Source organism: Pteropus alecto, unplaced genomic scaffold, assembly GCF_000325575.1.
Source record: "Pteropus alecto unplaced genomic scaffold, ASM32557v1 scaffold125, whole genome shotgun sequence".
NCBI lineage: Eukaryota > Metazoa > Chordata > Mammalia > Chiroptera > Pteropodidae > Pteropus > Pteropus alecto.
In genome coordinates this window covers 514,972-525,410 of record NW_006436888.1, presented here as the reverse complement: position 1 = coordinate 525,410, position 10,439 = coordinate 514,972, and the positions used below count along the sequence as shown (strand labels likewise).

The window sequence follows — 10,439 nt, the reverse complement described above, 5'->3', positions numbered from 1 at the left end:
GAGCTACCAGTGCTTCCGTCAGAAATTGCATTCAGTTGCTGATTGCAATTTGCTTAAACAAGATTAAAGCTTCTTTCTCATTAAAAAAAAAAAAGAAGAAGAAGAAGCAGAAGAAGGAAAGAAAGAGATCGCAGCAGGGGTGAAGGGAGCGGACGGGAAGCGATTTTTGCCGACTCTGGATTCGTCCCCGGCGCGCGCGAGAATGGCGGGCCTTCCCGGCGCGGTACCCAGGATGATGCGGCCGGCGCCGGGGCAGAACTACCCGCGCACCGGATTTCCTCTGGAAGGTAAGACCGCCGGGCTGGCCTCGCCTCGCTCCTCCGCCGGGACCTCGAGGGCCTTGGGGAGGGGGCCGCCTCCGGGGAGGTGGTGGCCGTGCCAGCCACAGCACCCGGTCCCCTTCTCTTCTGCCTCCAAGTCCGGGCACCGGACCCAGGAAGTTTCTGGGACCGACACTTGTCGGGTTTTCGCGGGGCTTCCACGGACCCGCGCGCGGCCTCAGCTTCACCGGTCTCGGACTGTGGCCTTTACCCTCTGAGCTGAGCTCCGCGTGGATTTCGGCGCCTGGTAGATTTCACGTCCTAGTGAATTTCGCCTCTTTCCACTGTTCTCAGATACTTTTTCCCGGGATACTTCCTTGGCTCTGTACGTTCCCCAGCTCCGGGCTTCCTATTCTTGGTTTGCCTTATTCTTTTCACACCCGATGAGCTTCCGATCCCTGTTATTTCGAAATACTAACGATCTGTGATATTTTATACGTCTAAAAGAGGAAGGCTGTTTGCTTCTTCCGAAGCAACACCCAGAAATTCCTGGGTTTTTTTTTTGGGGGGGGGGGGTCTGGAAACAAACTAATTTGAAATAATAAATAGTAACGAGTTTTTCCCTAAAAAAACTTTTCACTTGAGTTTGGAACTCTGAAAATCTCCCGGGAGAGAACCTCAAGACGGCGAGGGGGCACTGAAACGTCCAGACGAGGGGGAAATGTTCGTTTTGTAACGCGTCTTCCCTAAATATCCAGCACCGGGGCGGGGACAGAGAAGACGCACAGGGAATGGGTTCCCGGCTGGAGAAAGGGCTGGGAGCCCGCTTGCGAGACGCTTTTCTGCGTTTTTGTTTGGTTTTCTTTTTCAACTAATAGATCTTCAACCTGTCAACTGGGAGATCCTTCGGCTCCCGGGGTTAGGTAGCCCAGAGTGTCATCGAAAAGTCGTTAGAGATAGGTGCGATTTTTAATTTTTTAAAATTACTCTCCTTGGAATTGTGTGAGCCCCCGGTTGCCTGAGGAAGCGGAGAGAAGGCAGGGAGGGGATGGGCGGGCAGGGAGTCTGCGATTTGGGGAGGGGGCGTCTCTCCGGCAGCGAGACGGCGCGGGTCCCGGAATGACACGGAGGCGAAGAGAGAGGCTCCGTGATCAAGTGCGCGCGAGCAGCCACGCAGGCGGGAGAGCGCACAAGCCCGGGGATTTGCCGCAACCCTCTCCTGTAGCGAATGCAAGTAAAGCAGGCGGCCGAGGACGCGCAGCGGATTAGAACAATATTTGCCCAACATGACGAAGAATACTGAGGAGAGCCGAGTGCCGGTCGCTAAAGAGGCTCTTGAATATAAAGTTGGGCGCTCGAGAGCTCTCGAGCGCTCATGGCATATCCCGCCACGGAGACCGAGTGACTCTGACTTGGCGACGCACGATTTCTGATTAAATCCGAGGGTGGCTTCAGACACCTACTTTTACAAAGAGAGATGGGGGGACCAGGAGAGCGAGGGAGGAGGCGGTAGAACAGCCCAACAGCCGCAGCCTCTTCTCGCCTCCTCCCTTCCAATTATACTGTCGGCTCCCTCCACTCGGCGGCTGTGAAATCGTTCTAATCTGCCAGATCTCCGCAGCCGCTGAGTCCCCAAATTGGGGGGATTCGAGGCTGGATTAGTGCATCGGGTGTCCCCCAACCTTCTGTGCAGAAATTGTGTAGACTTTGCATTAAGGCTTCTGAGGCGTCTTCCCCTCCCCGGCACACATGGGGGGTGGGAGGTGGGCCTCTTCCTGGTTCCTAAAGTCACCCACACCCAGGGACTCTGGCCCATCTGTGTACCAGCCTCTCAGAGCCCACAGGGACAGTTTATGGATTTCTAAGGCCAACCAGGTATTTGATTTAGGAAACTGCCGGCAGTGGAGCATGCCTCAAAATCGTCCCAAAACGAAATTAGAACTTTGATAGGGGTCAGAAGCAAGGAGAGTCCCTCAAGAGACAGCCAGGCGCCCTCAGAGGTAGCAGCCAACAGTATTATGTCACCAGACCCTCCACTGTGCCTCCGTTTCTCAGTTATGGGTAGGACAGTTCTGCTGTCTAGGCCAGGGCTGTAAATACTAGTAACCAACCAGCCCCTCTGGCCTCCAACAAAATGGATCAGTCTTGACCATGTAGGGCTCGCCCAGCACAGGCCTCTCTAAGAGGCAGCGCAAGCTGCATCCTGAGGAACAGAGAGCCATTGGTCTCAGAGCCTCCTGGCTCTGCCTCTGTCTCTCTCCTGCCCCTGCTCAGAGGCATTCGGATTCCCCCAGATGTGTCCTCATTCCCCTTAGTGCAGGAGGCCCGGGGACACTAACGGCCCCTGGGAGGACTCTAGCAGCCAGCCGTGTCCCTCCCTCAGTCCCTGCAGGACGCTCTCTCAGCTTCCTGACAGCTTTTTTCCTCATCTCTGAACCGCCGCAGCTCCAAATGTGGGCAACCTGGGACTGCTGGAGGTCTTGGGGATCATAAAAACGGGAGTCGAGGGGTGCACTCAGTGTCTCCTCCCCATCCTCACCTCGTGCTTCTCTCCTTCCTCATCTCCTCTCCCTTCTCCAGTGTCCACCCCACTTGGCCAAGGCCGAGTCAATCAGCTTGGTGGGGTCTTCATCAATGGGCGACCCCTGCCTAACCACATCCGCCACAAGATAGTGGAGATGGCCCACCATGGCATTCGGCCCTGCGTCATCTCTCGCCAGCTGCGTGTCTCCCATGGCTGCGTCTCCAAGATTCTCTGCCGCTACCAGGAGACCGGGTCCATCAGGCCTGGGGCCATCGGTGGCAGCAAGCCCAGAGTGAGTGTCTCTGCTGCAGAGCTGACAGTCAGCCTTCCCAAAGGCTGGGGGATCCTGGCTGTGGCCCCCTTTACTATCCTGTGTCATCCAGTAACACGGGGTGACTGTAGACTTCCTATGGAAAATACAGTGGGGGAATGTCCCCATCCCTAGATATCCAACCCCCCCCCCCCGCCCCGCATTGTCTGCATTTCTCAGGGATGGGGATAACTGAGGTCCAGGTTGTCCAAAACGTCAAGGTCAGTGAGTTATTCTCAGGGCTGTCCCTACATCTATCTTGATCCCCTATCACCATTCCAGACCAGGGAAAATCTCCCCTCAGTCTTGCCTGGAACAGTGAGGAGGGGGATCCTGGAGGTCCTAATTAGGTTTCTATTTTATTACCTGTCACTACCCTATCCCCCCCTACCCACACCGGCCGCCTTCCAGGAAGCCAGGAACAGGCTTTTTGAAAGGATAAAGCCAATCTCGGAAGGGGGGACTTGGTGACCAGAGCCACCAGCTTGTCCTGGGGCTCTTGGGAGGTTAATATTAAAATATCTCCCTCCCCCACCCCATCTTTCCACTCCTACTCTGCCACCTCCACCCCTGAAGCAGGTGGCGACTCCGGATGTGGAGAAAAAGATCGAGGAGTACAAGAGGGAGAACCCCGGCATGTTCAGCTGGGAGATCCGAGACCGGCTGCTGAAGGACGGGCACTGTGACCGCAGCACTGTGCCCTCAGGTGAGAAGGCAGCTGAGCCGGCAGAGCTTGCCCGAGTCCGGCCATGGCTCCGGGCGTGGGGGGCTGGATGCGGGAGAAGAGGGGAGGTGATGGGTGGCGGGGAACGCAGAGAAAAGTTGGGAGGAAAAGGCAGCAAGAGGACAGGAGAGAATCAAAACCGAAAGGAGGATGGAAGGAGGGAAGAAGGAGGGAGGGAAGGAAGGACGGAAGGAAGGAGGGAAGGAAGGAAGGAAGGAAGGGGGAAGGAAGGACGGATCAGTGGAAGGAAGGGCAGAGAAAGGAAGGAAGGAAGGAAGGAAGGAAGGAAGGAAGGAAGGAACAATAAGTTAACTTATAAGGTTTAGTGATAAGAGAAGCCCCCCAGGCACTCCCCAGAAGTGGCCTGGAGATGGGTCTGTCCCAGGAGGGTTGATCTCCGTGGGCTCCCTGGACCCTCTTCCCCTGGTCACCATGTCTGGTTCTGTTGCTGCCACTAGCCACTAGTGGATCCCTGATGCGGAGGGCCTGAACCATGCTGCTCGTGAGAGGGAAGGTGGCCTGGGGTGTGTGCGCGTGTGTGCACATGTATACATGGGCATTCAGGCACGCAGGGCTGGGACACACCTGAGTGTGGGATGGCAGCTGCAGGGGCTGGAGGGCCTGCCTCCGAGGAAGTCCTGAGGAGGTGGCTTTTGGTATAAGTGCATCTAGGGCATGTAATAGTGTAAGGCACAAGTATGCACTAGATGTATTTAGGAGTGCACAGGTGGGCGCTTCTGTCACCCTCCCAGTGCCCCCAGGTGTGAGTCGGGACTTTTCTACGTTGGTGACTGTACTCGTGCCTTAGAGTAGGGATAAATGCTTAATGTGGGTGTGGCTCCACTTTCGGTATGTTAGGAGGAGGGGGCGTAGAGACTTCCTCCCAGGGGCCCAGGTGGCCGCAGTCTCCCTTGCCCCAATAACTTATACTCGCTCTTTTGCCTTTGAATTTCTGAGGTTTAGTGAGTTCGATTAGCCGCGTGCTCAGAATCAAGTTCGGGAAGAAGGAGGAGGACGACGAAACGGACAAGAAGGAGGACGACGGCGAGAAGAAAGCCAAACACAGTATCGACGGCATCCTGGGCGACAAAGGTAGGGAACCTCCCCGGAGCCCCAACGCGGGAGTCTGCGGGTCAGTGGTTCGTTTCCGCCGTCCCAGACTGGAGGACCGCACTTTGGCGGGAGAACTCGCAGCCCTGGGGCAGCCAGGAGCCTCTCAGAGTTTGCGGAGCGCACCCCCTCGGCGCACCCTGGGGCTGGACTGGGACCCAAGCCCGGGCGCAGACGGCCTTTGAGTCCCCGGGGAGCCCGGCTGCAGGTTAGTGCACCGCTGACCGCGCGCCAATTCTAGCCCAGGGCTCCGGCACGCGAGTCCTCCCTGGCTGGCGTTTTGGCTGCAGGTCCTGGTGTCGATCTATTATTTATAGGAAACTTGGGCAAGGGGGCGGGGGTGCGAGGAAGGAGGAGCCGGCCTGAGGCTCCCTAAATGAATTTGTTAACCAGACCCGCACACGCTCCCTAAACGGTCCCTTGAAACCCCGCCTGACAGTTGACTGACCGCTGCAATCAATAAAAATTAGCGAGGGCCGTGTGGACCGCCACCTTGAACAGTTGCGCGTTGCCAGGGCCCCAAATGAAACAGTGGTGGAGGGGGAGGCAGATGGGTGCCCTAATAAGGTGCTCGGCCTAGGCCAGGAGTTGAGGGGAAGTGCCCAGATGCCCCAGTAGGAGGATCCCATGGAGGAGAGAGATTGGGGCTCCACGTGGCCTCTCCCCACTTTCAGGGAGGCTGCTGGGCCGGCTGGAGTCTGAGGCCAGGGCTCTGATTTTTCTCGCCACTAGCTAGGAAAGGCGTTCATCTTCCAAGCCCCTGCAGGCAGGGGAAAGGGGATTGTGTTTTCGTCTATTGGAGCAGGAAGTTTCAGAAGGGAACGTTCTTTTTCGGTACCCCCACCCCTCACAGTTGTCTTTGACACTTGGTAAGTGTACATTAAGTAAAACTGTGGGGAGAAATAGAATTGGAAGACCCAGAGTCACAAAGACTGACCCAGGAAAAGAAGCAGATCCCCAGACACACACATAGGGAAGCAGCAGGAAAGACAGCGGCCTCGAGAACCTGCAGAGCGGTGGCTTTGGAGAAAGTGGGGGAAACTTATAAAGAGCATATTACGTTAGCGTTTCCTTCCAGACGTTTCTCGAGGCCCCTCTCTCTTTGCATCCTGTGAACTCCGAGCCTAGGTCTCTCTCCAGTTTCATCTTCTCTCCCAACCTTGAAGATGAACTTCACAGACAAAGCTCACTTGCAAAGACAACGCCCAGCGAGGCCCAGGCCCCAGAGGCCTGGTTGGGGTGGTGGGGGGCGGAGATGGAGGGGGCAGGGGCAGCCTCCTGTGAGAACAGCCCGGAGCTGGGGAAGGGGCGGACTATTGACAGTCAAGGCCCTAAGTGGAGCCCTGTCCCACTAGGGACAAAAGGGCCAGGGAAGAAAGGGAGTGAGCTGCGCCTGGCACCCCGCTGTGCCGGGCCTGCCTTGGGGCCTAGAGTCTGCAGCGGGAGGAGCCCTGAACTACCAAGCAGCCCCTGGCTTGGCTGAGGCACCTCTGGAGGAGGGGACCCAGTCCTTATTTCGGTTCATATTGGAAAGGAGCTTAGTTGGACTTTTTGTTGTTGTTGGTTGTTTGTAGAGTGGGGGGCATAAAACTTGAACAATCCTTCCCAGCCAATTACCACACAGCAGACACTGCCTCTGGGAGGTAGCCCAGGCAAAGTGAAGGAGATACGGTTTTATTTGGAGAGACTTTAAGTGTGCTTGTGTGTGTGTTGGGGGGTCGGGGGCCGGGGGTATGTGCAGTTAAGTCTGTGAAGAAACACAATAGATTAATATTGAGAAAGAAGGAAACTGACAAAGATGGAAATATTGTGTGGTTTGGGGAATCCCTTTGACTCAAGAGAGTTCGAGGCTTCCAGAGCTGGTCTGGGCTCACAAAACCAGCTACCAGGCAACTTCGCTGGATAGAGGTTTTTCCTGCAGCAGAACCAGGAAGCTCCAAGTCTCCAGGGTTGGACGAGGGGCCTGGCAGTTCCAGATGAGGGGTGGGGGGCGGTGCGGAGGCTGAGAGCCTAGGTGCTGAGTCTATGAGAGGAGTTTCAGGAATGAAATGAAAGCGGCAGGCTGGTGTCGAAAAAGCCCTGCAGTTTTTGAGTGACAGCGGGCACGCTGGGCATCGCGACTGTGTGTGCGATGGCTACAAAGGCACTCGTGTCTCAGTGTGACCAGTCGCCCGTGGGCCTTTGGATCAGGGCGCGTGGGTTGCGTTATGAGCAGTGGGAGCCTGCGTGGGCGTGACGGTAGATGGGTGCGAAGGGGCAGTGTGTCGGTGGGCTTGTCAGTGCATCTGTGGACAAACCGGATCGGCTCCCAGTGTGGTACCTGAGTCAGTCCGCAGGCACCTCAGCGAACTGCCCAGTTGGAACCTCTCATCTCTCTCCCAGGCCCCAGACATCAGTTTCATGGCCAGGTTAAAGGTGAAAAGGTCTCCCAACCTCCACCCAAGTTGGCCAGGTGGGCAGAGGCAGAGAGGCCCCGTGGGCGGAGCAGGGGGAGGGGTGCACACCCACAAACTTTGTTTTGGCTCCCCGCTCTCTACAAATGCTTTCTCCGGGGGTCGCCCCTCTCATGGCGGGGAGCCTCCGAAGAAGGGGTTTAAGAGCTCTCCTCTTTAAGCGCTAAAGAGAGATCCCTCCCTGAGTCCGTTTTTTCCTATCGTCCGCTTGGCATTTAATAATGTTAAGACTTATTAGAGCTGGTAATGAAAACTGGGGCTGCTGAATGGGAAACTGTGTTGGAGAGGGGTGTAATAGCTTCCAGGCATGGTAAGAAACTATTTATCCGCAATCAGTCCTCACTCTCAGAGTTTGAAGCACAAACGTTAAGTTGAAGGGTTTTAAAGCAGATTAAATTGAGCTTTTATTTCTGTGCACTTTCATCTCTGAACAGCTCACTCCTGCTCCCCTTGGGCTGATATTCATGAGGCTGTTCGTATTTTTTTTTTTTTTTTTTTTTTTTTTTTTGCTCTTATCCTTGTTAAGACTGAGTTATTAGGATTGTTGGTTGTGAGCATTCACAGGCTGCTGCAGATAGGGGCTCCGGCCAGGCTCTGCTCTCCTGGAGAGGGGCATGGACAGTTCCTCACCCTCATCCATTCAGACTCTCTTCTCGTCATCCCTGCTCCGAGGATCAGGGGAGAGACAGTCCAGAGACCCAACCGGAAAAGAGTTTGAGGAGGGACGGAAAAGAACGAGATTTTGCCGACCTGAGCCCAGGGAGACTCTTGTAGGAAATTTGATAGGGGTTTGCACAGAGTCAAACCATTCTTCTGTGGCAAACGAGGGAGCGAGTGTGAAGAAATGAGCAATAATCATAATAATAATAGCAAATAACGACAGTAATAAACAAAAAGAACACCAAAGCCTCATGCATCTGACAATACACAAACCTCAGGCTGGAACCTGCCAAACAGAGGAGTCTCTACTGTTGGTCTCTAGGGTAGGAACCCCATTGGGGTCACAATTAATATGAAATAAGGGGGGGGGTAAAGTAAGATTCAAAAGACAAAGAATGTGCATTTTTCTCTGGGGTGGGGGTACCAGTGCCAAAATCCATCCCAGAATTTGCTGACCTTCCTGGTAGGAGAGACCATCCGAGGTGGTGTCCTCGGAGGGGTATGTGTGAGAGGCAGATTCGTGTTTGTTTGTATTTCCCCTTAATTTATTTTTAGAGCAGCAAACTTACAGGTGTGGAGTGGGAGATGACGGAGAAGGATCGGAAAGGAGGGAGAGCCCCCGAGTGTCGGTTTTAGACACTTGTAAAAGGAGGTGGGAAACAATTTAATTTGGCAGCAGCGATAGCTGCTAATGCGGTTTTCGGTCGTTTGCTACTCTGGAGGAAGCTGTTTTGATTGTGTGTACAAGGACCTGCCAAATTTAATTAGGCTCCGGGGGAGCGAATGAATAGGGGAAGGGGGGCACGGCTCCCCTCAGCCCACACCGTTTTTTTTTTTTTCCCCCGGCTTCACACCTGGAAGGGGCATTGTTTACCCGATAGGCAAGAACGAGGGAAGGGGAGGGGAGGGGGGCGCAGAGGGAGAGGGGCCTTGGAAGACGGAGTGAGGGAGGGGACGAAGATAGTCCATTTATCAAGAAACAATCTGCATTGATTTAAACCAACAAGTTCCCTCCTCTGTAAATGTGTGTTTAGAGAAAGGTAATTGACACTCCACCAAATCAAAGGATTACCCCGGGTTGGCAATCTAATCAAACAGAGTCCAGGCGGGATTTGAAGCTGTTCAGAGTGGGATCAGCTTCGCATAATGGGGGCTCGGAGGAAGATGGGAGGGTGTCGAGCCATTCCCCGGCATTAGGCAGCGCTCCGCGGTGGATATTCAGTGAGACCAGAGGGGGGGGGGGGGTTTTGGGGGCCGGGGCTCCACTGGGCCGGGAGATGGGGGGATGGGGTGAGCCGAGAGGGGGTGTGCTTGGGGGGAAATATCCCGGGAGAGGGAGCTCCTGGCGAGGGGGCGAGCCCACACAGGGCAGACAAGACTCCCCCCTTTCTTCCCTCCAACCGGAGTAGGAGGAGGGAGCTGGGACTAAGGAAGAACAACGAGAGAGATAACTATTACAAAGGCAAACACTGGCGTTCGCCCGCTCGCAGCCCCGGAACCCGCGGTAAATAAACAAAGTCGGCAAACTGTTTGCCAGATAAACTCGTGCCTAAATCGAGTGTGACGGGCCGGGAGAGAAGAGACAGAAGGAGATAAGGTTGGAGGGGGAATGAACGAACATAATCTAATAGAAGACATTTAGAAAGCAAACTTGAAACAGGGTAGAACAGGCTAACGGAGCGTAATTATCCGCCCCAGAGAGCGAGGGAAGCCGTCGGAGCGCTGGGGGTGGGGTGCAGGGGACCGGAGCCGCGGACGAGCTGCGTGTTGGGGGTGGTGGTGCCTCTGGTACTCTAGGGAGAACCAGGAGAGGGGTCCCGGGGGCGCGCGAGGGAAGGGCTTGGCTCCCAAATCGAGGTTCCCGCGCAGCCCGTCTCCCCGTCGCATTTCTAAACAGGGTGGGGTCCCCCGCTGCCGGGGCTTGCGGGTTCTGTGTTCGCCTCCGGGCACGCACCGCCACGCACCGCCACGCACCGCCTGTTTCCAGGCATTTGTACCTACCTAATAGACTCCCGAGCCACGGCCCAGCCGTGAAAGGAATTAGATATTTACCAGTTTGAAATAAGCCTGGCTAAGAAGAAGAGAGAAGAGAGACATCGAAAAGACGAGGCTAGGGGAAGACTTCAAACGAATTCATCATTTGGAATGGTGGAGGGGAGATTTACCAGACAGTATTGGGAAGTTTTTAGATATTAATAACACATTTTCCTGAGGCGCGACCACGGCAGCCATCTGCGCTGCTCTCCGAGCTATTTGGCTGGGTGATATATGGGCGTCTCAAATGCTGGGCAGAGATAACGCAATCAGGCTAACCCTGGTCCTAAGACGGCATCGCAGCGTTAAACCCGGATTAACCTCCCCCCACCCACCCCTGCCGCCTCCTCCCCTTTCACGGCTT

The 10,439-nt window shown here is 55.2% G+C and overlaps 1 protein-coding gene across 2 annotated transcripts in view; it reads left to right on the top strand.

Moving 5' to 3' along the window:
* The first annotated feature begins 106 nt into the window (after positions 1-106).
* PAX7 (paired box 7) overlaps positions 107-10,439 on the top strand; it is a 95,495-nt gene continuing 85,162 nt past the window's right edge. Inside the window, exons 1-4 of one of the 2 annotated variants that reach the window (XM_006914303.1) lie at positions 107-287; positions 2,841-3,076; positions 3,671-3,800; positions 4,776-4,910. In XM_006914303.1, the coding sequence (XP_006914365.1) occupies positions 203-287; positions 2,841-3,076; positions 3,671-3,800; positions 4,776-4,910 (586 nt within the window). In that variant the 5' untranslated portion in view covers positions 107-202. The remainder of the gene's footprint in view (positions 288-2,840; positions 3,077-3,670; positions 3,801-4,775; positions 4,911-10,439) is intronic. The other variant, XM_006914304.1, reaches the window with a different exon arrangement.